This window comes from Struthio camelus, chromosome 13 (genome assembly GCF_040807025.1).
Source record: "Struthio camelus isolate bStrCam1 chromosome 13, bStrCam1.hap1, whole genome shotgun sequence".
In the NCBI taxonomy this organism is placed as follows: Eukaryota; Metazoa; Chordata; class Aves; order Struthioniformes; family Struthionidae; genus Struthio; species Struthio camelus.
Window position 1 is genome coordinate 14,329,688 of NC_090954.1, and position 27,591 is coordinate 14,357,278.

The 27,591-nt window shown below is 43.1% G+C and overlaps 1 protein-coding gene across 7 annotated transcripts in view; it reads right to left on the bottom strand.

Moving 5' to 3' along the window:
* The window catches only part of CCNJL (cyclin J like), a 29,702-nt gene extending 6,774 nt beyond the window's left edge, over window positions 1-22,928 (bottom strand). For 2 of the 7 annotated variants that reach the window (XM_068960154.1, XM_068960152.1), the window contains exons 1-2: window positions 22,512-22,928; window positions 22,257-22,368 (exon numbers count right to left, since the gene is read on the bottom strand). In XM_068960154.1, coding sequence (XP_068816255.1) covers window positions 22,257-22,368; window positions 22,512-22,616 — 217 coding nt within the window. In that variant the 5' untranslated portion in view covers window positions 22,617-22,928. Of the gene's footprint in view, window positions 1-11,153; window positions 11,365-15,514; window positions 16,955-22,256; window positions 22,369-22,498 lie in introns of those variants that run through there. The other 5 variants (XM_068960148.1, XM_068960149.1, XM_068960155.1 and 2 more) reach the window with 5 other exon arrangements.
* Between the last annotated feature and the right edge of the window lie 4,663 nt (window positions 22,929-27,591).

Genomic DNA, 27,591 nt, shown 5'->3' on the forward strand with positions numbered 1-27,591 from the left:
ACGCATCAACAGAAGCGAGCCATTAGGTCAGCTCAACAATCCTGTGAAATTTCACTTTTCTTCTGCTAAAACTGCTGCTGTGATTCTGCCTTTTCCTTGCATTGGCTCTGGGACACAGCTGACCTCCCCTCCAAACGTCACTTCAGCTCACTAAACCCGCAGGAAACTGTTTCTCCTGTAGTTTTTCTGCAGAATTAGTAATCTGCTGTTTGAACCAGCTCACAAAAGTAAGGCCATCTTTTTTCAGCACAGCAGAGCTACTATCACTTCGGCTACCCTGTCTGCTACTACTTCATCCTGGGGTGCAACCCATCTTCTTTACAACAAGTGCAAACGTCTTCCCACAACACCTTGTCTGCATGCACCCGCACTGTTCACCATCCTTTCACAGAAGCTCAAGGAAGAGCTCACTACTTTGCTGCCTAGAGATAAGGAGGTAAAAATCCTTTTAAAAAAAGAACTAATGCTTACACAGAAGTGGCTTATTTTCTCTCTTTTTGTCTGTCCTCAGCTGGTAAAACCAGCACATACAGGCAGCAGCTCACTGTAGAAGTAGACTAGCAGCTTTAGACCAGTGCAGAAGTAGGGTACATACCCACGTTATTACAGGGCTGTGAATCGTGAGTGAAAATAGGGCAAGAGGTTCCATCCTCTACAGCTGTCTATCTTGTTTCTGCTACAGAAACTTTGCAGCTACTTACACAACAGTTGGCAAACCAGTACAACTATACCCAAAACGAGTGAAAAAAAATAAAATAAATAAAAAGTAAAATCAAACCCAATACTTGTCTCCCTACATTAGGCTTACGAACTGCAACGGCTTTTTTTTTTTTTTTTTTAAATCCTGCTTGATACTGAGACTTTGAAGACAAGTGAGGCAGCTTCCACCAGACAGTAGATGCCACTGCAGCCATCCCAAATTGAGCCATACGTGTTCACTGATAAAAGTCCTCAGAGATATCCTAAAAACATTCTAATTGAGAGTCTTTATCTTCAAAAAATAAAGTAGTTCCCATAGCTGGAGAAGTTAAGAACTTACTTAATAGCAAATGTAGTTTAATACACTAAAATGCAATATTTTAAACTAAACACTCAGGGGATTTTTTTTTTTTAGTTTTTGGAAACGGAATGCCAAATACTAACTTGCCAAAATACTAAGTAATATGATGACTTAGAGAAAACATTTATGTCAGATTGCAAACTTCCTCTTGGACACAGGATCAGCTTGTCTTCTCTCAATCCCTTTGTAGTCTTAATGCACGGCAGGAGAAGCCATTTCTGTCATTTCACAAGCATACGAATGAATGCAAGTTAATAGATGACTACTTAGAGGTAGAACCAAACTCTGCTGTATTACAAGCAACTAGCATAACCTCAGATACGTCTGAAACAGAACTGTAATGCCCACTTTGAATACTAAGCTAGAGAAAGCTCTTAGTTTTATTTTATACCTATGTCTTACAATAGACATACTCCAAGAGGCCTTCATACCAAGGCAGCCTGGAAGCCACAGTCCCCTCATGCATTCCTCCATCAAAATTGCTGGGGGATAATAGAGGACAGAAAAGTTGCTGTCCCTTCTCTTCTTAAGAAGCCTATCAAGTGAGGTTTTAAAACTAAAATAAAATCCCAGTAATCCCAAATCAGAGTTCTTTCTTTACAATATCAGTTCTCCTACACCGTCTCCCCTCCTCAAGTCATTTTAAAGGCCAGTTTTCTGATAGAAACCAAAAGAGATTTGCTGAAAGGCATTCAGTCAAGCGTGGAGAAAGAACGCAGTTTGGGGAAAACACGGCAGCAAAGGAAGATCTAATATTGAGACAGAAAGCTCCTTTGGGTATGTCGTTTGGAAGCTAACTGCACATGCTACAAAAAGGAAGACATTAAAAACCCTCAGGCAACACCACCTTTGCCCTTGCTGCTTCAGAATTACTCTTTGTTCCTTCCTGTCTTGGAGGGCCTCATTAGCTCAGGTCACTGAGAGGCTGGGAGAAGTACACTGTAACCAAGTGATCACCATAAATAATTCCTATGGGATAAGAGGAGAATATCTATTTTCAGGATCAAGGCAGCTGAGCAGGGCCCCCCTCCTTCCTAAGGCTGCATTTACCAGCCTATGGAACGGCGACAGTCTCTCAAATAACTCCATTTTTCAAAGTAGTTAAAGCGTTGTCAGAAGAAAAAAAAAAGAAAAGAAAAGAAAAAAAAAAGGAAAGCAGCAATATCAGATTTGATTCCCAGGGTTAGATCTATCAGTAAGAAAGCAATAGCGTTACTTTGCTGCAAACCTAAGAAAGCACGTAAGTATTCTTAAATTCACAGTATTATCAAACCATAGATGACCTGTCTACTAGCCTTGCCTTCTTCAAGAGCTAGTTACAAGCATTCAGTAATAATAATGCATACATACTTCTAGTACTGCTTAGATAACTTCCTTGCTACAAAATCCAAAACCATTATTTTGGAGTATGGCTATTTAAAGGCACACTGCAGTTATTGTTCCTCTTTGTTCTTGAAAACATATAATGCCACAACTAATTTGTCCTTCAGTGGTCCTTCCAACCCTTCTGCAAGAGTCCTCCTTTACCAAGACAGAGTTATTGACTAGATATTAGTGTCATGTGACTTCAGAGTTTTGTTGTCAAATCTGAAAAGAATCAAAACCAGTATAATACCAGAAAATTATTTTAAAAGGAAGTAATTTCTTGCTATCCATTTAAGGTAGCAATTCCATCTAACAAAGTCTCCAGTGAATTAAAAACCCAACAGAATTTTCTGTACTATTATCAGCTTAAAATTTTCTCAACACTTTTAAAGATGAAGTTTCTTTGATCTAGTTCAGCTCTCACAGATATGGAATGCATTAAAAGTGCATAGACATATGCATAGACACATAGGTCACCACACCACAAAATAGCCTAACAATAACCATAAAAAGCAAAATCCAGGCATCACACGAAGTAAAACAGAAAAGGAGTACAGGGATGCTGCCAATGAAAACCCTTAGAATTCAGGAGTTCACACACAGCTTCACGAATCTCCTTGTCACCTATATTTAAGGGGGAAAAAAAAGTTTGACAGAAAAATTAATTCTTTTTTCTTTCACAGAATGATGTTACAGCCCAATACAGATGTTTAGAAGTATACTGGCAGAAGTAGGAGAAACTGCCATGTGCTCAGGAAACTAAGGAGGAGATCTGTCATTCTCTCTTCCATAAGTCCTAGCTCCTCCTTTCTTTCCACTCAGCCTTGGAAATCTCCATAGGTCAAATCGCAGTCTGGAGAGCACAGTCCCCACAGTATTTCTGGGAAGGTATCGTGCCAACACAGGGCAAAGCTCTTTGCTTTAGTCAAGATAATTTTTCTTTCACAGTTAAGACTAATTGACAACGGCAAAGTTTAGTGATTTAAGATTACTAAATATTGATTACTACTTTTCCCTTCTCCTTTTCAACACTAGCTAGTTCCTAGCTTCGTTGTCCAATATGACAGTGACCACTGCAGCAGATTGGAGATAGAGAGTATAATTGTACCTAGATAAGTTGAAGAAAAATTCCAAAACTCTGAGCTGAAGGCGGGAGAGGGCAGCCACATCTGAAGTTTCATGTCAAATGAACTGTAAAATTTGAGGATGTGAGTTCCTTTCCAAAGCAAATTACCAGAAACTGATCACTCCTACTTTCTCAATTCAACTTTGATCGAAACACTTCACTTCCAAATTTACTGAACACTTCACATCTATTTCAAATTTGAAATCTGGAGAAGAGAGCAAAAGTTACTTCATTGCGCCTGACCAAAGAGATCGGAGACAAACTGGGCAAGGGTAAATTTAACAAGTTTTAAAATACAGTTTGTTAATTTTCTTCTCTAATTTAAAAATCAGAATATGTTATTCCTACTTTTGTTACTTTAGCATCATACCAGAAATTCAGATTCTATGTACCGAATATTTATGCTCAGAAAACCAGGGTCTCCAGCACAACTATTTCAAGAATATTAAAGACTCAAACAAGACTGTTGCAAGTCTAGGGTGGAGCAAGCAAATAACATTGATTAGTTAATCAACACCACCCTTTTTGGGGGGTGGGGGACTGGGAAGGGGCAGGATAAATAAATAGTTTCAGCTCCAGCTCCGCCTTCACCTGCAGTTCAGAGTTTGAAGTTCGTAAGAACTGTGTATCCATGTCATTTACATGCTTTTGAAATGCCACTGTAGATGCCTCAAATTAATTTTGCTGCAGTGTTGAGAGTCCCCATTACTGATAAAGACGTTTACTTGTCACTGTTGGCCTCAAAATTGGTTGTGCTTGAAGTGACAAAAACCTTTAAAGCCTTTAAAGGAATGGCTAATTTAGGAACTACCTGGATGCTGCAAGTGTTTTACACAAGTAGGCCTGGGGTTAGTAGGATCACTAAAACACGACGAACATAATGGAGGTTTACATTGTTTTCCTCTCTTTGTGTAAAATCCAAATAGACGAGGACAGCACACTACTTGGGACATTTTTAGAAGTCAGTGTAATGTTGCTGTAAGTAACGATACACAAATTTTCAGATTACTGTAGCTTTTGTTCTGTCCCACGCCGAATTTTACAATCAGATCTCCACCCTCCCTGCCGCAGGAATGAAAAAGCATGCTCCAAGTTAGACATTCACGCTTTTTGTTTCGATGAACGAAAACCTGAGCAAGTGCAGCTGCCAAGAGGAATAGACTTAAGCTATAAAGAGAGTGTTTTGTCACAAGAGGATCGGAACAGCTTATCCATCCATATCAGCTTTTAACCAAGACAAAATGAACATTTAAGAGGAGCATTACAGCTGTCAAAGGTACCTGGAAGTACTGGTTCACCCACTCGAGGGAGCGGGAGTTGCTTGGCATGCCTAGCTGCACAGCGTGCGGTTCAGAGGGCTTACTGGCGTTTACTGGGTAGATGGCCTTCCCAGGGTTTTGTATGAGGGCCAAAATAAAAGCAGGACATGCAGGCAGTTTGTTTTATTACATTTTCCTGGTCCTTGAAAAGAGGAGGAAAAAAACGGACTGCCAATTTAAGGAGTTGTTCATGGGACAGAGTACATACATTTTAACAATTAAAATGTATCTAAAAGAAGTACAGATCAGTCAAACCCGTCTAGCCTAGCATATAGGAAAGACCTGAAGGCTACATATGTTACACAGCCGAAAGATTGATTTTCTTTCTTGCTCAACTGTTCCAAAAGGTGCTAAAACAAACTTCTGAGATTCCTTCCCCTGCCACCCCCAAGTACAAACACAAGTTCTAACTGTCCTCTAAGCAGGGCAAAAAAGACATAGCCAATATTTTAGAGATATCCAGCTTAATTCCTTCTTCTGCAATTTCTTGCAGAGTGAGCTGTCAGGGATTGTTCCTCTGCCTGAACAATACCTAGGACACATGCTAACCACTTAGTTCAGGGCACTCAAGTGTTTTTAATACCTTTGTATAGTAAAGTTTAATTACTACTAAAAAAAAATATTCTGTCCCTGTTACAGCACCAAAAAATCGAAAAATTTAAAACCACAAGCTGAACAAGTGTTACACTACTCTATCTCCTGGACTACCCCCATCGTAATCTTTTATTAAAAATAAGTACCTCAACTCTTTTTTCCAAAACAGTTACCGGCTGATGATAGTGGCAGAACACATGGAGAACAGATCATGAAGCACAGTCCAGTGGAAAAGCTTCTTGATGGGTGACAACAGCTCCACATACTCAATGGAGAATTATTAGAAATGATTATCTATGCCCTAAATCAAGCCCACTAATGTCTTTCTCACTCTAATTTCTTTTATTGTTCTTAGTTAGCTCAGCTACTGGAATATCCACCACTTCACTGGATTTTTAATCCGCTAGAGGGCAAAAAAGTTGGACATAAAATAAAGCCAAGAAAAGCCACAAGAAAGTTAGAGTGCTTTGTAAAGCAGGGAAGCACTATATATATATATATTTATACACTGAACAGTAAGTGAGCTTTGCTTAAAACAATATTCAAATCCAAGAACTGTTGTGTCTCCATAGCAGCAGAACCCTCTTGAGGAAGAGCAGCCACGAGAACGTGAACTGCAGGAACACTGAAAGCAGCCCGAATGGCTCACAGATGGAGCCCCTGCTTTTATCAGGTATTGAAGATGGTTAGCTCTTCAAGAAACGGAAGAATGGAGCAGCTCTAAGAGCAAGGTAGGATTCTACAGCAACTGGCAAAAGCTGCACTGCTTTAACTGTTCTGATACACCATGAAGGCATGGTCCACCTGTACCACAGTTATAAAACTCACAGCAGATATAGCTGCAGCAGTTTCAAACGTACTGCCCCCAGGTGCTTGCTGTCTCCTGAGAGTTTACTGCTCCTGCAGCTGGACCAGCTGAATGGATTGTGTCAATGCATCTCACTTACTTTGGGGCAGCTGGTTTGAACTTGGCAATTTGAGCCAAGTAGCACTACAGCAGATGGGAAGTCCTTATATAATCCTTTTTTCCAATGGAGCAGTTAGGGCTCGAGCACCTTAACATGCCATAACCTCTTTTTGTGATAATTCCCTGACCCAGATGCAGTTTACAGCACTACAGCCTGCTGCTGCTCAACAGTGCTCCTCTGCATGGGGCGGCCTTCCCCTTAGCAATGTCAGCTCCTCAGCTCACACTTCAGGCAAACCATTACCCAGACTAGCTCAATCCATTTGCTGAAACTATTTAAACATCATCTCTGGTCTTCTCTAGAGAAAGTCAGATTCCTCAACACATCGTTGGGGTGGGAAACAGGGGATGCTGGGGGGAAAAGGAAGGCAGTAACATTTCCAGCCAGCATAGCTGTTTGCAAAACGAGCATTCGTCCATGACCTCAGTGCTCGAGACACCGCTCTGGCTTCCACGCGGGTACACTAGTAACTATCCTGCTCTAGTGCCAGCCTGAGGTTGACCAGTCTCTGCTGCCCATCATTAACCCTCACCAAAAGCCGCCATCTCCCTGACCTAACAGCAAAGCAGTCAACCTGGGTAATCGCTAGCCTGCTTCAGGCAGGGGGCAGATGAATTGTCCTGAGCAGTTAAAACTCCTGGGCTTGGCTGATGATCATCTCAAAGCAGCAGGGACTGACAACCCTTCCATTAGCACAGCTGGACCTCAAAAGAGGTCCTCTGTCCTCTAATTGCATACCTAGCCAAAGCATGCATATGGACTGGTCTTACTGTATTACAAAAACATGTTTAGTTTACAATTCTGGTTTGGAGCAAGCTGCTTCCTTTAATGCAAAGGAATTCAAAGGACTGCTCTAAATCTATTCCTAAAGTAACTTTTGGAAGCAATTTTTCCAGCAACATTTCCCCACCACCAATGACTTTCAATTTACCTCTACGCTACTGTGAATGATTTTTATCATTCACTTTCAGAGGAATTAGTAACTATTGATGACATTAGTGAACTTCAAAACTTTTACAGTGTAGCCTCTCAGCACAGCTATCTGGCAGGAACTTCCAGAGGCCTTCTCCAAGGCCTACATTGCAAAAGAAACACACATCTCCTGGCTAGTGAGCAACTAGATGAGTGAAGGGACACACACCCATATTGCTCTCAACTGTAGCAAGCTCAGGCTTCAACATCACTTGGCTGCCAGCGCAATTTGTTTGGAATAGCCTTATCTTCCCATTCCCTAACCTCTTTTGCAATTATTACTGAACTGGGAAGCAAAGACCCACTTTCATAATCCCATTTCCCTGCCTAGGGAAACTACTGAGCCAGTCAAAATGCGTTTTAGGAAACAGTAAGAGAAATTAGCTCTCTCTAACTAAAAGACATCTAGGGAAATGCTAGGATCTGCATCATGAGAACGCTCCTGTTGCACGCGGATCTAAGACAGGCTAAGGCAATGTTGCGATAGGGGGAATTAAAAACAACCCAAGAACAAACAGACAAGGCTTTGGGCACACTAGCTCTTCCTTTAGCTCTGAAATAGAAGCAGCAAAATTAAAAGCTAAAAACAAGTTTACAAGTTTTGCTGAGCTTAAACAATTGTCCTCAATTTTACATTTAATTTTGAAGTTTCCTGCTTCAATTTCAGAGCTAAAGGAAGAGTTTGTGTGCCCCAAAGATTCTCTATTCTCCTCCCCACCGCACAGACACTTAAGTAGTTAGCAGAAATAAGAAATCTTACCTCTAACTACAACTCATCTTGTTTGTGGGCGGTGCACTACCCTTGTACTCTTGCTCAACTGCTTTTCTAAAGAAGTGAGCAGGAAGAAGTCCCAGACAAAAAATTTCTCAATATGTGTTTATGCTATTTATTCAAAGACGTTCTCCATTAAACATTCATCTTAATGAGGTAACACCCAAAATTTAAAAAAATAGCTAACAGAACTGCTTTTTATAAAGGTTAATTTTTTTGCTTTCTACAGTAAAGGTATCTTATTGGTTAGATGTATAGGTGTTTTACTACACAGACTGAAGAGTCCTTTTACTGCGATCTTCTGCTGAAAAGCTATGCAACTTCCTGCAGATGTAGCAAACAGAACTTTCTGCAAAATTTTACCATAGGAACTCGCGAGGAACAGTTGTATTCTTCGATACAACAGGAAATTTCATGCTATTTTAGGTTAACTCTTCTTACCTACTCAGAATCTTTTTCTACAAAATATAAGAAAAATCATAGTGCAGAATTTCTTTCATTTCATATGATTTTGAGAGTAATTTAAGACAAACCCAGGAAATCCCACTTACTGTAAAATGGCTTTTCCTAATTTGACTTGCATCACTCCCACAGCAATACATACCAAAAACAAATATCCTTAGTGCACATTAAGGTGATCCACATAGTAAATAGAGCGCACTATGCTCCCAAAAATCTCCAGACTGAGCCTCAGAGCTGTAGTAACATTTAAAGCCTTATCTACACAAGTTAGTTAGGCATTAATTTTGTACAAAACTGCTTTGGTACAATTCTTAATGTTTCGTTCTACATATTGGTAGGAAAGCTGCCTTTATAACAGCAGGCCCTTCTCCTGTAAGGGAATAGTTGATTTAATTCCAGACCAGGGTGTGTGAATGTTGTTGTATTGCTCAAATCTTAATTTTAGGAAGATTCTCATACCCTTGAGCTTACTAGACTTGGGTTTGCAAAATATTTCCCTCTAGTACTGTCCTAAGGCAGCTTATGAACTTCCTTTTGCTTCACAGTTGCTTAGAGGTGACCTTAAGTTGCATTTGACATTTCCTGTTTACATAAGGACAGTCTCAAAAGGTTTCTTTTTGCTTCTTTTTAAATCCTAGAAGCTACAGAAGTCAGCAGTTCAGCCCTCCAAAGCTCCTATAGCAAACCTCTGCCCAAGATCTTTCAAGTACATCCCTAGCTTTCACAATTTATACAAAGTTTAAGGGTACCATATTCATCCTATCCTATTTGCATAGCAGTGGAAATTTAAGTTATGGCTACACATTCCTTCCTCTAAATTTAGTTGAAGAATTATTACAATAATTGTTGAGGTCAGGAAAAATGGAGGAGATGTATTCTTTAAATATGTCTGATGCTTTCAAGTAAATCCTGTGCTCTTTCCCTGAAGGTCACTTTTGTTCAAACATTTGGAGGCCCCTTCCTCCCCCCCACCCCCTCACAACTTTAAGCAATGCTGTGAGGCAGGTTGCAATTATGAAGTTTCACAAGAAAGAAATAAGAAATGGACCACAAGCTGAGCGAGCACACTTCTGAATAGGTATTAGTGTCCAGGCTACCTAAACCTGATACAATCCCTCAGTCTGGCATGTTTGAAACAAACGTGGTGTGGTTTCACAACAATTTAAAAATCAACCCAAGTTCCTCCACCTTCTTCCCTCCCTGAAGCTTGTCTGACCCCTCAGAAAAAACACCTCTCTGATAAACGGAGAGAAAAGTAGTCACTTCCTCAGCTGGGTTAGTTTTCTTTGGCAATCTACAGGCCTGAAGCAGCTCACCAAAGGGTCAGGACAGCAGAACTGCAGAATAGCCCTAACTTAGATTCACTAAAGGTGTCATGGAACTGCACGGGCAGCAAGTACTTAGATTCCACTTTGTTCTCATTTTAATATTGGCCTTTTCTGTAGAAAGTGATCCATGTAATTGACCATCTTTTCTGGAGACAGAAAGACAGCAGTCCTTAAATATACTAACAGTAAAATGATGAGAAAATGATCATTTATCTCTGCAGATTAAGCTGTTCAGAAAACACCTATCAAGAAAAAGCAGTACCAATCCTTCGTTCTGCAAGGAGAACATATACTATCACTGTATTTCTTCAACAAATAGCTTCTGGCTCTCCACAATATTTTATCTTAGCTAACATGGCTGTTTACACTTTTCAGCCGTTAACACTAAGTTTGCACAAGTTTTGTTGCCCATAACAATACTGTATTGCTCTACTTGGCTCCCATACGGCAAGATGACTTCTTCATTACCTAGGAACTTAGTTTAAGTCTGCAAGGATAGACTGCAAGTCCCTGAGGCACCAGCCTTGCTCTCGCCCACTTCCACAGCACTGACTGCTGGAAGGGTTTCAAGAAAGTACTGATGACATATGTTCAAGACCATTTGCCAAATGTATGTCAAATACTGAGATTTTAATATTACATGCCAATGAGGGGCTATTTGACAGCCTAGAAAAGAGATACACATCCCAGCATACACACACCTGCTAAGTGCCTCAAGAAGCAATTTTCTTTTGGATCACGTACAAGAAATATCCGTTTTGCAGGGAACTGGTTATACTCTGTGACCACAACACAGGCACTAACTGTCCAAGGACAGATCTCCACGAAAGGTTGCATATTATACAAATGTCGTTCCTTACTACCAGCTCTTCTCTGAAATGAAACTTTCCTGCTCTTGCCACTTCCTTCCCACCCTGTCACCCCCTAATCCTCATTGAACCTTTCCTGTGACCCAGCTTCAGCTGTCAAAACCTCCTCTACACCAGCACACAGATGTGAAACCCAAGCTATGAAGTCAAGCAGTTTTATTAACAGCCTATTTCATGCCTTTCCTTGGACTTCATTAGGCCTTACACCTAATATCTATATCTAATGATACTGTAACACTTTAAGTACATCATACCTAATGAAAACAACCACCTGCTCAGAAAAAATATGCATGCCATAATAGACAGCAGCCAACTTACTTGCTAGAAGAAGACAGGCAATCGAAATGACATACAGTTGCTTGACAGCAATATCGTAGCGGTCCATAAAGAGGTCCAATAAGTAGATAGCAAGATGCCGGGCTGTAGGACAGAGATTACAACGGTTGCTGAGGACAGCCAAGAGATCAATGAAGTAACGGCGCATCCCAATCTGTGGTGAATGGGCCTTATACATAGGCAGCTTAAGTTCCTATAGGAAAAATAACAGGAGGGAAGAGAGGCACTGAAACAAATACCATGTCTGTTAGCATTTTTTGTACTAGCATATTTTAGCATTATAAAAGCTAACTAATGAGCTGACAGACCTTATTTCACATGTAATATGAAAATTTTCATATGAAAGGCAGAATTATTGCTGATTTTGGTCCCTCTATGCTGGGAAAATAGATCACTTCAGCTAAAAGGTTTTTAAACACAAGTTTGCAGCCAGTATTCAATGAGTAGGTTAAGGGATGGATTAAAGAACTCGGGAACACCCACACCAAGCTAATGCTTTTTAAAAGCTGACACTTTTACTATAGACGTGGTCATATACTAATGCAGCTGTCCTGGACAAACTCAAATTGAAAAGGGATAAGTACATGTTGATAGACACACACACATATATACGTACATAAAAAAGCACCGTCTCAGCAAGGTACATCTCCTAAGCGGAAGATAATTACCATGTCATTTTTGCATTATGCATGTACAAAAATAAAGTAATAGAATGCTACAAAATAGACATGCTTTATACTGTAATACAAAGTGGCACATAGAGCAGTTAATTCCGCTAAACAAATCAGGCCTTAAAAAAAGCATTCGGGGAAGCATCTGCACTAGCTACAGCACTTCCAGCATTAAGAGACACCACCTCCTGCAGCGGGCGCAGCGGCTGCCAACGCTCCCTGTAGCCCTCCTACCGGACATTCCCCATGGAGGTTCAACTTATCAGGAGAAAATAGCAACACAATCACACGCAGAGGGGCGCAGATAACTGGAAACCGGAGAGCCTCCATCACCAAAAGCAGCTCACAAAGACAGCAAGCAGAGCGCTGTTATGGATGGTTGCTTCCCAGGCCTTTTTAAAAGAGCCAGTGAAAAACCATATTCCGGACTGAACAGACACATGCTGTGGACAGGCAAACAGCCCTTTGAAACCTGGGGCAGCCTTCACTGGGGAGATTATAAAAAAAATCCCCCATCAGTAACAATTTATAAAAAGGGAGACAATAGAACATGTTCCCTCCTGTGGTTTCATACCCAGAGAACTCCCATAAATCTAATTTTTTAATTGCCTTATGTACTGAGATTTAAATGTGTCAATACAACTGACATGCATTATGAATATGCTATGAATTCCTGCTCTGAACCTCTGTAAGTATTTTGGCAGGAATGGTTTCAAGCTCAAGGTTCATATCAAGGAAAACAGCTGTATTTCATATTACATCAACACAAAGTCCAAGCTATCATACGAACAGGTGGCATCTCCAGCTCTGAAAAGTTTCATTCTTGGTGACAAAGAGTTTCAAGTTTTGTTTTCTGAAGTGTCTTTGCTCTTTCAACACCTAAGTCTCCCGGCAAAACCTAAGTGCTAGGTAAACTGAAGTTCAGCTTTTTTAAAATGAAACTTGCTTTTTAGACCATAACAGCAAGTGCGAGAAACCAAGAGTAACTCCAGTTACACGTCTAGCCAAAAAAACCCAACAGGTCTAAAAATGAGCTCAGAATGAGAAAGAGATCCAAGGGCCAGACACAAATATCCGGATCCTCAGAAACCTCTTTCCAGAATTACCCCTGCTCAGCCTGCTTTGCTGGAAAACTGCAAGACCAGTCAAAGCCCCTGAATTTAAGCCAATAAGATTATTCTGCTGCGAGTCTAACAGAGACGTTTATTCCTATATAAAATCATCTTGTTTTTAAATGTTTTTTACGTTTTCTTTTTTTAGTAAAAGTGTAAGTGAAAACAAAAGGCATTGATTTTGTGCACCAAAATAAAACCATATGGGGGTCGGTAACAGTACAGACAAGGCTCAACTACAAGAACAATGTTAGGAGGAGCAACAGCAGAAGTGCGAGAGCCATGTGCTGTGGCTTCATACAAGGTCAAGTTCCTAGGTTTTAATTGATCCAGGGTAATTATCTGTGTGCAGACAAGGCAGAGGTTTACCCGCCCGCAGGCTGAAGCGGCTAACAAGTACTTCAGCAGGATTGCTTTTATACTGACAGATCAGTCTCACCTGATGAGACAGTTTCAAACAAATGGTGGTGGTACACAGCGAAACAATGCGGCTGGATAGCAGGCTTACAGAGTTATGTTTGTGAAGCTTCAAATATCTACACAATATGAGAAGTGCTAGAAATATGGCTGTGGATAGGCATGCCTTTCCAGCAACTCTTTCCCCCACTGCTCTTTAGTCTAAGTTCTTCAAGGAATAGGAAGAGAACTACTCCTTTAAATTAAAAAAAAAAAAAAAAAAAAAAAAGCCTTTGATACATTGGGGATGCTGATGCAGGATCAGCAACCTCAACTCAGTGGAAAATATTCTGGAGAACAGGAATAAAATAAACCATTTCTCTCTCCAATGCTTAAAACTTTCCCCATCTCCAGTAAAGAAAAAGAAGAAACCAGGTGTTCAGCTGTCTGCTAGAATGGCCCTTTCATATGCTCCTTCTCCACTTCTTTGACCTGTTCATTTTTATCCACTTCAACAACTTTGCTTTGGGCTACTGAAAACTGCCACATTGAAATGCTAAAAGCAGCAGCCTAAGAGGCTCACAGGTGTCTTGGAAATTACTTAACAAGCTTTACTCAACATATTGATTAGTGTCTCTCCACAAAAACCCTTCAGAAAGACAGAGCACAGCATTTAAAAGGATCACCTCTTAATCTCAAAAACTGAAAAGGAAGGCTCATACGATTGTATCATGGACTGCAAAAGAGAGCTTAAGGACAAAGACAATTTATAAGCCATCTCCTACCAACCTCAAGACTTGACCTCCTAAAAGGCAGGAATCAGTGTAAACATTTTTTAAGTGGTGTTAAAGAAGACAAACCTTCCTCAGCAATCACATGTGAAAGACAGCCAGGCTCCAGACATTAGCTATTCATTCATCACAGCCCATCAAGAAGTAACCTGACCACTTCAGTGGGCAACTATTCGCTACCTCGGCTCACAGATGAGATGATGTCTGTGCTCAGCATGTTTCTGTAGCTGGGCTGAGCAAAGGCACTTCAGAATTCATCCCCAGAGAAGCTATGCAACAAAAGCCTAAAATCTTTGAGCAACCACGTGAAATTTAAGGCTTTCTCTGTCTGAACTAAGCCAACCAGAGACTGAAGAGGATGAGGAAAAGTTAACAGGATCCTCCAGCTCCCTTAAGACAGCAGTTGTGTTATGTACCAGTTTGCCGAGCATTTATTTTGTTTGCATACTGTCTTAGGCAGTTTGATGTTCAATATGGCAATAAATTTCATACAAGGATTTCTGTTGTCCAATTCCTTTTCAGTAAGGATCTTCCCACATTCATATAAAGCCAGCAGTGAACTGATAAGCAGTAGAAAAATTAGCAAGTAATGTGGCATTAAGTCATACTCATAATGATAAGCTCTGGGAACAAAGGTGGAATTCATCAAGGTATTTTAGAACAATTCACAGGCATCTTGACAAGAAAAATGAAACTCTGCGTAACAAATACTCCTGGGGTTCTGAAATTCAAGGAGATGTTCAAGGAAGCTGATTTTCTACCATGTCAAAGCTCTGACACTCATCAGGGTCTGGTCTATCCCAGGGGTCAAACATGCAATGTGTCCTGACTCCTTGCAGCAGCTCTGTGTTTCTTACTGTCCTCCCTATCTCTCCCTTGGAGAGGCTGCAATGCCCCACAGCCCGGAGATCTCAACCACAAGACACCCAGCTGCAGCGCATAGGCATCTCCAATGAGCCACAGCTGTGCTCTCTTGCTGCCAAGAGTCTGGCAAATCACCTTGTCATTTTCAGGACAAAATGAAGCATCTAAACCTAGAGCTGCAGTGAAACCCACTCCTCTAGAAATAGCCGTTGCAATACTTCCCTCCATGGACCCAAGCTTGATTTACTAATATCAACTTCATCCTTATCATTTTTATTCTTTTTTAACCTTGTTACCCACTTGTGTTTCTCAATATGCAAACAGAACCCAGAAGATAGTTCCTACTACTTCAGCTCGTGACTGTTTATCACTCATCCTGGCCTGAAATGTGAAAAAAGATTCCGATTAACCAAAAAAGAAGTTGAAAGTGCAGCTGTTACGTAAGAGATCTCTGTGATCCTTCTTCATCCAAGAAACATCCACACATGAAAAATAAAGGGAAAACTTACCTAGGATGCTTTTATTTCCACAGTTCTTCTCTGGAAAAAGTTATACTCCCTCCTATTTTACATTCTAACCAACCAGTCCTCCGGCTGTGGAAGAACGGTGCCAAACTGGTCTCCTAGATACAATTTTTGCACAGAGCATGAGAAATCACTAAAAGCTAACTCCTCTCTAAGACATTATCTAGGCAGGTGAGAAGGCTGTGCACAGGAATATTGAGAACACAACAAGGTTTGGGAGAGGGTTAGAAGTTTAACCTCTGCTATTTTCTATACTAGCTTCAAAATTCAGAGCTTTTTGCTTGCCTATTTGCAGTAGGATATGTAGCATGCTACCAGTTTAATTCTGCAACTAATGGCATGGTATTCTCCCTCCCACAGGACCAGTCCTTCTACTCCTGTGCAGGCTGCAGTGCTTGTGCCTTTAAATAACAAAACCACTTGGAGGAAACATCCTGGCAAGTGTTTCTGTGGTGAGGCAGCTGACAGCAGTTTAATGAACAGGTTAAAACGGTTAAGAGTTAGTGTGTTTGTGAGTAGTCCAGTAGTACAGTTGGTGCATTTGGCTTTTACTAATCTCAAAGCCGGCCGTGCAAATTCAGGCTCAAAGGGAAAGGGAAGGACAACAGTCGGGGCAGCACTCCGCGGATGTGGCCAGCAGGAAGCGTTCCCCCACGGAGCAGAAACGGGTGGCAAGCCTCCCGGAGAGCCAGCGTGCCTTGTCTATGCAAGCACAAGCCACGTTGTCTTGCAACACAGAAAGACCAATGATTACAACTGTTAAAAGACAAAGTGAAAAGGGACAGTCTAGGATTCACTGTGCGATCCTTTACTCTAGCTTTTAGCCCTGCTGTAACTACATATGCCGGAGAGATCCAAAAGTTATTGTTTCCCCCGTTGTGTGAGCAGCCCCTTCAGTTCTAACAGACAAATTTTATCAGGCTCTAGGAGAAGGGTCAGTCTTGCACAGTGTCTGGATTCAACATGTAGGAGTAAGAGACATAAGCCTGACTGAACCATATTTTAAAGAGCGTCATACAGTTCCTCTCATTATTTCCTGTGAAAATTTAAAATCCAGAGGACATTTTCTAAGAAGGGCACACGGACAAAATTTCATGCAATTTTTTAAAATTATTCAGCAGTGCCAAATCAGGTAGGGACAAAGCGACAGCTTAAAACCAGTAATTACACTGCCTAGACTGGTGCTGCCAGTAGCTACCCTTACTGATTTATGATGAATTCCTTCGATGCATGAATGAAACACTATAAATTGAGCTTTTCTTTTGTGTTACCGCTGTTCCTGCACGTTCAAAAGCAACACTCACACAAACAAAACAAAACTGCAACAGCAAATAGGACCCGTCTCTCCAGTTCCAACCCACTCGGTCACGTTGTCTTATACTAAGTTGTTTTACTGACTCTTTCAAAGCACAGCAGCATCTCCAATAGTTTCCCTCCACCTCTTTATCCAGAGAAAAGGACATCTCAGACTACATATTCTTCATGCATCTCCCCTATGATCCACATCTCCTTTTCAAAATATCCACAGATGAATGCAGACTCCATTACTCAAATGCATTAAGCTTCCAGCATACTACCAAGATGCAAAAAACATGAGGCAGACCAGAAGAGTATCTCAACAGTACTTCAAAGCTTTTGTGCTTGAATCCACTCTGCTCAGCGTCCTCACAACAGCGCCAGGCATTCCAAGTCCGAGAGGTTTAATTACTTTTGTGCTTGAAAAATCCATCACTTCACGTGTTCCTCCGTGGTATTTTATCAAGCATTTCATTAAGTCCTCCTCACACAGTTTAAAGTATTCAGAAGTTCGGCAGCTACTCTGAGAAGGATCAGAGAAAGGAGTGAGTAAATTGGAATTCCAGCTTTGAGGAAAAAAGTAAAGAGACCATGAAAAACCATGTACTTTATTAGGCCACCTGTTCCTTTCAGCTTCATACATATGCTGCCATCTATAACAAGCTAATTAAAGCTAGCAACCAGTAATGCTATTGTTACTGATTTTCAAAAGCTAGAGTGAGTGGGTTTTTTGTTTTGTTTTTTTTTGGTTTTGTTTGTTTGTTTTTCTAAGTGAACAGATTATGTTTTGTTGCTGGACTGCTAGTCTTGAAAAGAGCCTGATACTAATACTACTTAATGCCTGTTACGCCTACGCTCTTTTTACAGCTGATTCAAACTGGAGGAGCGCATCAGAACAAAAGATTAATGTTTTATCCTCTTGATGAGGAAAACAAACAAACAAAGGAAATCCATTTGCATTTCCTTATGTATCCTGGACCCCAAAAGTTCTTGTCTAGATTCTCCTTTTTAAAATAAAAAGGGAAAGCACCACATACACAATGCCCTAACGCCTTCCCTCTGTTCAAACATAGCAGTTGCAATTGTCTGGTTTGTACTAATCTGAATCCAGTGTGGGCCAGGCAGATAGATCAAATTTACCATCAATACTAGTTAAGTGTTGAAGGAATGAGGAGTTTTTAAATAGCAGGGATGAGAGCAGATGTACAGACTAAAAGATAAAACAGAACCAGTTACAGCAAGAAGTTCATGCTATCAGTAGGTCCAGTAAACCAGATGCTTTGGCAGAACTATGCTAAAGACAGGGACACATGCTGGGGGCAGAGAGAGGAAGAGGTTGTGTTTCTACTCAAGAACGGGAACATAAACATAATTAATAACAGGATCCTGCATTACTTCTAGCAACATGTTTTATAACTGCAAGAAATGTGTTTATAATGAGAGTACTCACAGAGCAGTGAGGAACAGGGCCCCTCACACCGAGCTCTGTTCGGATTACAATCCTACTTCAGAGAGAGCAGTCTGAATTGACACCGCGGACATAACTTGAGGGAGAAGTTGCATGTCAACCAACTGAAATGCATCACGGTGGTAAACAGCATCTCCTCTTCAGATGTTTGAAGTTGGGGAGCAGACAACCCTTGTGGAATGCCAAGTGGAAGGACTTGGCCTAGGAGGAGGTTGGAGACAGGTGTGGAGGAGCTTTCATCTACAGGAAATCACCCACAGACATTTTTACCACTTAAAAGACAAAGGACTGTTTGCTTTTAGCAGAAAAAGGATCAGCTTCCCTCACCTGGCTGAAAGTAACTGCAGGCCTGTGCATTCACAAAGTAATTCAGGCTGCCTTTAAAAGATCAAGTTGCAATGTTAGCCTTTAAAGCTCACCCACAGTCCTGTAAAATTTGGCCCTGTTCTGAGAAGCTATGCAAAGAGATGAATAAAAGAGGAAACGCAGGCAGATCTAGTAATTCTCATTAATTGCAGGAAATGAACATATCCTGGAAGGAAACAGCCCAACCTAGCCACAGAAGGGGGGGTGGGGGGAATGAGAAGCAACCAGCTATCTCAGACCTTTGGACACTCAGACTGCCTTCTAAAGTAAAAAATATTAGCTTCTTAGCAGGGGGTGGAGACGGGACTGACTTGCTAATCAGCTTTACACACTTCTAGAGCATTCAGGGCTATTGAGGCAGAGAATTTTGCATAGATGTTGGCCATATGATACAGTAGTTTCATGTCCATTCAGATAGGTCTCCAATTTTTGACCTGGAAGTTAGCCGTCTAGCACAATCAGTACCTTCTCGTTACCATTTACTTCTGCAGTTACCCTGCACTATTAAAGTACCAGAAGAACATGCATTCACCTTTCTTGGCTCAGCGTTCTTAATACACGCTGGCATGGCAGGCTCTGCCTCTGCTTTTTTTTTTTCCCCCCCCCCTCCTTCCTGGCTCGGTCTTGTGAAAGGTTAAAGTTCTGGCCTAATCCAGAGAAATACTTGTACTTTCATTTAACTTCTAAGGGAGTGTGTATTACTACAGGAATTTAATCATTTTGCTCCATTTGGTCAGCACTATAGCTCTGCTAAGCTAAACACTACATCCCATTAATCATACTAATCACAACACTGATGTTTTACCAGTCAGGCAGTTCACAGGCTTTTCGTTTCCTCAGCATTGAGCTAGAGTATTTGGGAAGTCACAAAGCCTCTCAGCATCTTTCAGCCCTCTCTGCATCAGAAGCCAGGTATTCTACACGCATTCAATATCTGCTCTCATGCGGAGCACATCTATCAGATACAGCGCAGACCATCTATCACAGAAAGACGCCAACTTCCAATGAGATTCAGAAGAACCCGTGATTCCAGTTTTGTGGAGAAATAATGTAGCATAATATTTTTGCACTTGTTAACATAAAATCTGGGTTGTTTCATAGTAGGCATACATCTCCTATACTTACATGTCTTGCCTACCTTGGAAAAAGTGTTTCTAATGAGCCTTCAGTTGTTTTAAGAAAAAAGTTACATTGCTTAAAAGGGACACTTAATTCCTTGTACTAAACACAGATCTGTTCTTCAAGAAGTAACATAGCCTGCAAGACAAATTTCAGCCTCCTGGACAAGCATCTTACAAAGTAATCTTCCTGTCACATTCACCCACTTAAGCTAAGACCTGTTGATGCATGTTGTTCCAGACTAACTCCTCACCAAGTATCTTAAAACAAAGAGGTCACCTAGGCTTGAGGGCACCGCTGCCTGAATTTTCTGTATCCCGGTATTAGCACTCTAATACACTAATAATGCAGTAACATACTTTAATACCCTACAGAGGAAGCCACTAGTCAAGTTTATTTTCTGTAAAGTTGCCGTAGACATCCCTACAACTGATTCATGTTTACAAAACTGGCTTCAGCAGCTTCTGACCCACCCAGCCCCAGCAGTCACCAACCCACAGCAGAAGGCAGGGCGCCAACTCCTTCCCAGCGTCCAGCCCCTGACCGAACCAAAGCGGCCAAGGCTCGGATATGCGCTCCTTTCTGCCACCTGCACCTACAGCAGCATTCACCAGAGCTCAGCTGTTACAAGCCCCAAGTTCACGGCACTGTTTTCCCTCTAAAACACATCAGTGGTCCATTTCATCTTTTTGGTTAGAAGCGTACCAAGGCTGTATATAAAAGTGATGGAAAATGATTATGATTTTTTAGATTAGCTGATCAGACTGGGGCAGGGGGGAAGCATTTCAGGCACAGCATTAGCTATAGGTCACAAAATTCATATGTTTTGTTTTTAAAGGACAAAACCTGTGCTAGCCTAAGGAAATAATAGAAGACAGGTATTACACTTACTCAACCACTGATCTCCATATTACCGCTTTCTCAAACTCCTATCCACTCCATAAAAGATTTTGTATGATTTCTTTAAAACCAAAAGTATGCTCTTCCTCTCTTCCCTCTGCCTTTTTTTCTTTAAACTTCCAGACTTTTCTTGTGTTTAATGTATTAAGAACACTTGATGGTCAAGTAGCTCAAAACTTATCTTCGCAAACTCTGCTGGAGCATCCTGTGGAGGAGTTTCACAAAGTCCTACTGTAAATTCTTTCGTTTTGGACATCAAAGAAAGAATCTCATAAGTACACTTAAGATTGCTTTCTAGAAAGTATTAGTAGAAATTCACAGAAAGTGAATCAACAGATCTTAGATGGCAACTACTATGACTATTTTCCCCTCATCATACTTGCACTCCGCATTCTTAAATAGTATTTCCAATCACCCCCCCAAGAAACCAAAACACTCCACCAAACAAAAAAAATACACCATAGAACCCACCACACATCCTTACAAGGTAGGCAGAATTAGCATAAAACTTGTTCAGACAGAAAAAGTTGTAGACCTTTCTCACAGCAGAGAGAGAAGAGCAGCCCAGGGACTCTTCTCTTTCTCTGCAGGTTCCTGTAAACTCAGATGATCCAATTCTTGTCACTTCAGCTGGCTTTGGCTTAGCGCTCATAAACAAAGAATAGTTGTAAGCAATCTAGTCAAAAACATCCAAAAAGCAGGCTGAGAAGTGAAATAAGCTTATTCAAAAGGCACTTCTTGGAGACTGACAAAACAAAAGCAAAGTTTCCCCCACCTTTTTGTACCCTATCAACTAAGCTCCCACTTATTTCTCCCCATCATGTAGAATCAGAAAGACCTGCTCCAGCCAGAGGGCATGAGAACAGAACAGCCCCATCATGCAGACCTGGTAACAATTAAATCACCTCACATAATTACTTGCTCCATGTCTGGAAGGAAGACAAAGGAAGCCGTGTGTGCAAAGTGTTAATTTGGCTAGCAGTAACTTAAAAGCTCTGTCAGGTACAGCCGGTCAGTCTTTGCTGGGGGCTCTTTCATGTTTCCCAACTAATTGCATTTAGAGGTTCTTCAAAGCTGGCAGTCTAGCTAAAGAAACGCAGAAAGTAAACGGACAGCCCTAGCTCTACCCGCTCCCGTTCACCAACAGATTGTTTTGCTTAGTGCAAGACATTTCACTGGGGTTTTCTACCCCATAGGTACATGACACACTAGCTTCTAGCAAAGCAATTACAAGCCATGTTTGTACATCTTTCAGCTCTCGTAGGGTCTATCAGAGAACAAGATCCAACTGTTAACTCAAATCTCATCATTTGAGCTTTTTTTTTTTTTTTTTTTAAGAGATCTGCTTTTGAACAAGTCTCGATTAAAGAGCAGAGAGCATGGCAAAGAGCGCTAGGCAAACCAGCTCCCCTCAGGGGAGCTGAGGTGAATTTTCCGATATCAGTCGGAAAACCTCAGCCCGGGCGTTTTAAAAGCCCTTCTTACGGCGCAGCGATGCCCGGGCATTTGCGCGGAGGAGGAAGGCGGGGAAGGCGGGGAGCGAAAGCGAGGAGGGAAAGGAACAAAGTGCGACCCAACCTTCGTCCTCAAGGTCTGGTGGATGTCTGCTGCCAGCTCCCCTCTCCACCACTGCTCCTCCATCCTTTTTCTTCCCATCCAGACAAAGGCCCGGGAGAGAGACGGGGCCGCTCTGCGGGGAGGCAGAAGGAACCGCACGAGTGACCCGAGACCCTGCGCCTGTCGCCGGGGCAGCCGCCGCTCCGGCCCGCCGCACCGCGCTCCCCTCCCACCTCACCGATTACGTGTATAGAAATACATACCTATATGCATTACCTTTAAGACTTTGAAAAACGCCCCCTCCGCAGCCGCCCCGCAGCCTCGGGACTGCCCGTCCGGCGGGCCCGGGCAGCGCCCGCCCCGCGGCCACCCGCCGAGCATTTAAAGCTCGGGGAAGCGATAATCTGGCCAGCGGCCAGCCCCTCCGCGGCCGCGGGAGCGCTCCCGCCGCGCGCGGAGCAGGCGGGCGGCCGGGGCCCGCGGAGCGGTGCGGAGCGGAGCGGAGCGGCCGCCCCCCGCCGCGCTCCCTCGTCAGCCCCAAACTCACTGAACTGGCTAAAGCAGCAGCGGAGGGAGCCGGCGGGGGAGGGAAGGGGCAGGCGGGCTGGGAGCGCGCTGCTGCCCCGCCGCCTCCCCCGCTGATAACTGCCCGCATAGGAATCTCCCCCCGCCCAAAAAACCCCCTCAAGGCTTGTGAGAGGGAGCTGCACCCGATGCGACGGCAGCCGCGGCGGGAGACCTCTCGGGCGGGCGTGGGGGCGGCGGGGCAGCAGGCGCGCGTGGGGGCGGCGGGCGGGCGGGCGTGGGGGCGGCGGGGCAGCAGGCGCGCGTGGGGGCGGCGGGCGGGCGGGCGTGGGGGCGGCGGGGCAGCAGGCGCGCGTGGGGGCGGCGGGCGGGCGGGCGTGGGGGCGGCGGGGCAGCAGGCGCGCGTGGGGGCGGCGGGCGCGCGTGGGGGCGGCGGGGCGGCAGGCGCGCGTGGGGGCGGCGGGGCAGCAGGCGCGCGTGGGGGCGGCGGGCGGGCGTGGGGGCGGCGGGGCAGCAGGCGCGCGTGGGGGCGGCGGGCGGGCGTGGGGGCGGCGGGGCAGCAGGCGCGCGTGGGGGCGGCGGGCGGGCGCCCTGCCCTGCTGAGCAGCGGGCGGTGCCGCTCACCCGGCTCTGCGGCGTTTGCTTTGCTTCCTGGCTGCGCTGCAAAGCGTAATGCACACAACATTGCCTACCTGAGATGGCGGAATATAGCGCTTTTCCCAGTAATAAAGATTATGAACACTCAATAACTATCCACAATATTGACAGAAGAGACAAACTTTGACCCTGTGTTACGGTTCCCAGTACAGGATGCCTTGCGCTTGGCTGACAGATGCTTGGGGATAGAAATGTTAACCCGTGTCCAGCTGCCTGCGAGCTGCTCAGACTGGGTTTCGGTGGTCCCCCTTGGTCTACACATCACGGCACCAGCAGGCAGCTCTGCCTTGCTCTGCCACGGAGAGGGAGCGCACTTGCCTCCGGCAGCATCCCCCGTACTTCACCCAGAACTTGGGGCTTCTTGCCTTCAGGATAGGTCACACACAGAAGTGCACGGTGCCAGATACAAAGGGAGCCTGACGTGCTACCACAGCATTTGTGAATTTGTGGTTTGCCTTTAGCTCAGCCCGGGGGAGCTATAAAATTTCAGACTAAGTGTCAATCACTGCTTTGCACTTGCCATCCGTTCCAAGCCTCATATCCAGTGAGGTCTCATCTTTATTCCCAGACCTCTGGCTCCCTATTGCTAGTCTACTGGGTATTTCAGTAGATTGAATTGAAATCCTTCAACAAGTCTTTCTTGGCAATCTTCTTCAGCAATTCCAGGAGCCAGGAAATCACCACACAACCAGTCTTAGACTCAGATCTCACTGTTGATCCATTTAGGATAAAGGAATTCCATGCCAAAATTTACCCAGTCCTGTCAGTGACTTTCCCATTTAAGGAACTACATACATACTATTTTTAGAACCAGTTTTAGAATTAGGTTTTTTTTGTGCAAATTGCCAGTCATTCTGCATAGGAATCTTTAAAAGAACCTAATGTAATGTATGTTTCTTAGTTATTTTCCAAAAGGAAAGCAACAACAAAATCATCATATTTTAATCAGAATAAATATCTATGTTGATTTTAGTGTTGCTAGGAAAATATTTTTGGGTCAACAAAGACAGTTATTGACCAATTCTTCTGGGGAAAACACACCCCAGTTGTTTATATTCTAGGTTTGTTGGCTTGTCCAAGCTCTAAAAGAAAATCAGTGAAGTTAAGTGGACACAGCCATTAAGCCTTCAGCTAAAAGCTGCCACTAACCATCCATCAGAAACCGTTCCTCCCCTATTTTCTTTTAAGTACATCTACTCTGCTTAATGGGATACCAGGAGGCTTAGCTTTTTCTTTACTTAATTTAAGGCATGTATCTGTATTGTCTTTTTGCTGAAAACTGAGCACAGGCTTAAGGTTCTTGTTGAGTAACAACCTGAGAATTTCCTTACAAAATTATAAAGAATCCATTTCGATTTATACAATGAGGCATTCATTTTCTACAACAAATATTATATATACATTTGTATCATCTCAACGTAGTTCTCAAATTTATTCCAGTGTTAATATGAAAGAAATAATAACTTCTATAACTTCTTTCAAGCCAAGTTTCAGTAATATGACCATGGTATGGATTTTCAGATATTCTTTATATCCATATCATCTATTGTTTTAAAGCTCTTGTATTTTTTAATCTTAATTATTAAAAAATCTTGAGAGATTCCATTTGAAATAGAAAACTGCTCCAGATAAAATAGTTTATTTTTTGCAGAATATGGCCCATGTATTTCACTTGTTCCATTTGGAAACAAAGTAAGTATGATCTACAGAAAGACTCCTACAGATCTGACCAATCTCAGGCTGCACTAATATTAAAAAAAATGGAAGCAGACAAGGAAAAAGCCTGCTGTCATAATTAATTGAGGTGTTGTCCTTTCTACTGCATAGCTATAGTACTAGCGCTCAAACATAATACCACACTGATTTTTTTTATATACTGTCTTTAGCATCATAAAATATTTACAGTAACAAATTAGACACAGCAGTAATTCTGGACCCGATAAGAGCTCAAGCCTAGCCTGAACCTTGGAATCACTTTATTTTGAAGGAGGTGGCCAGCAAGGCCACTTGGATAAAACAGGGACTCCAGTACCTATTCCATCTAATAGTCGAACAAACGATACCCAGACATTATATCAGTCTAAGTTAGACGTTGTAAAAGTTGACTGCAGCTACAGTATGTATTTGCCATACAAACAGGATCATTCAAATTATCATCATCATCAAGTTCTGATATAACAGATAAGGTTTGAGTTAAAATATAGGCTTTACCTACATCAGAACCATATTGATTTCATTTTCAAGCGTTTTAAAAGCCAAACTGAGTTAGATCAAAGGAAAATCCCGTGAGGATTCCAAATGTAAATAGCTTTGCACAGAGCTTATATTAATTTGGGGAAATTTTGTGTTAGTCTATCATCATTAATAAGCCATGATTGGGTAAAACATATGTGCAGTCAGTTAAACTTCCTTGAAATAAGCCTTATTTCAAATCAATAAAGTCATCTATGTTGAGGGATTGATTAAAGATTACACCTTTACTATTAGTGCTGCAGTTCTGAGCGCTGGAGTAGTAATGCTGCTCTTAGGCTGAGCAAAACTATCTGAAAATAGCTAAGAACCAAAAACCTCAGAGTGACCAGAAAGTGGCTGAGGCAACCCATATCTTACTGACAAGTATGATGGGATCAGACAGGGCAGAGGCTCAGCTAGGGAAGCAAGCAGTAGAAGCCCAGTGCTGAGAGTGGTCACAGCCGTGCCAACAAGGAGCTGAGCCTCTCCTCGTTGAGCCTAGGTGGGGAAAAAATGGGCTTTTTAGTCAAGTCTCAGGCATAAAACCAGGCTCTGCCACTGAATGAGCTCCTACCAGCAAGGCTGCATATGCCAAGAGGGCATCTGAAAGCCATTTGGGTTGGTTTCCCCTTCCCTGTCTGCTGGAGATGGAGGGAGCTCTTCCTGCACCCAGCAAGGAGGCCAGCATGAGCTGGGAAAGCCTCACACCTGCACCCCCCCACACCCCCGGTGGGCTGCCTGGCTTGCTCACACCCCAGGTGCCTCCTATTTAGCCACGATCCCAAAGCTATGCTGGCTCAGTGACATCCTGAGTGCTTTCACAGTGCTACGGTGCTCCCCAGCTCCTAGGGAGACAGGAGCTGTTCCTCTGACTCTATGCCCAGCCCTGCTTTCCCCTGCTCTGCTTGTATGGCTTCCCCATTCACCTTGCACCAGCTCTGATATTCATCCTGCATTTTCATTACCTGATCTACCTCACTGAACCTATTTTTTTCTGTTATGTCAGTTTTCTGCAGTTTTAGAGTGTTAAGTTGACTCACGGAGTGAACTGGAATAATGAGAAGGGATGGCCAGGAGCAGCAAGAGGTAAGGAGGGCCTCTTCCTTTGGTAGTGTTACATTGGAACAGTCTGTTTTGCGGAGTTGTGCCCCACATCTGGGTTGTCACATCCTCTTCCAGAATGAGCGCACATGGGGCTATGTAATGAGGAGCAAAAAATGAGCCTAGTAGGGGGGAAAAAAAACCCGATGAGCTGCATGGAGCTGTGCCCTTGCTTTGCTGGTTTAGCTTGGTTAACGTTAAGGTGGAGCTGGTGTGTGCTGGGGGAGCCCTTGGTGCTGCCCTAGCAGAAGGAACGGAGGGCAGGGGAGAGAGTAGGGCCCCCCCTTTCCCTGGGGGGCTCAAGCCTTCGGAGAAGTGCAGCCTTTTTTCACCTGTTGCTGGCAGAGATAAGGTGTGAATGATTCCCTAAAAAAGGGCAACATCACAGGGTTAGGACTGTGCTCCAGAACTGTAAGTACATAGCGCTCTGTTAGCCTCAGGGAGTGCCTCTTGGCTGTGCCTCCCTGCTGGGCTAACAAACCCCAGACATTGCAAGGGAAGAACAACATCGCAGACCTCCTCGGGCTTAAGGAAAACATCGCTGCACTGAAGACATTTCATGCAAATCGAGGAGTCTGTTGTATTTAAAGGCTTGCAAATAGTTGTAGCTGGCACTTTCCTTGTTCTCCACAGATGCTGAACGGTTTGGGTTGGGGTTTTGCTTTGCTCGCCCTCACTCCGGCGTGCTGCAGGCTGTGGCCCCGTGGGCATGGCACGGGCCATAAGAAGAGGCTAAGGGGGAGGTTTGTGGGTCCTTTTCTTCATAACAGCTTGAAATATCTGAGGCTTTTGTTTGGGAAATGACATGATGCCTGAGACAGGCCCCTATGAATCCCCCCTT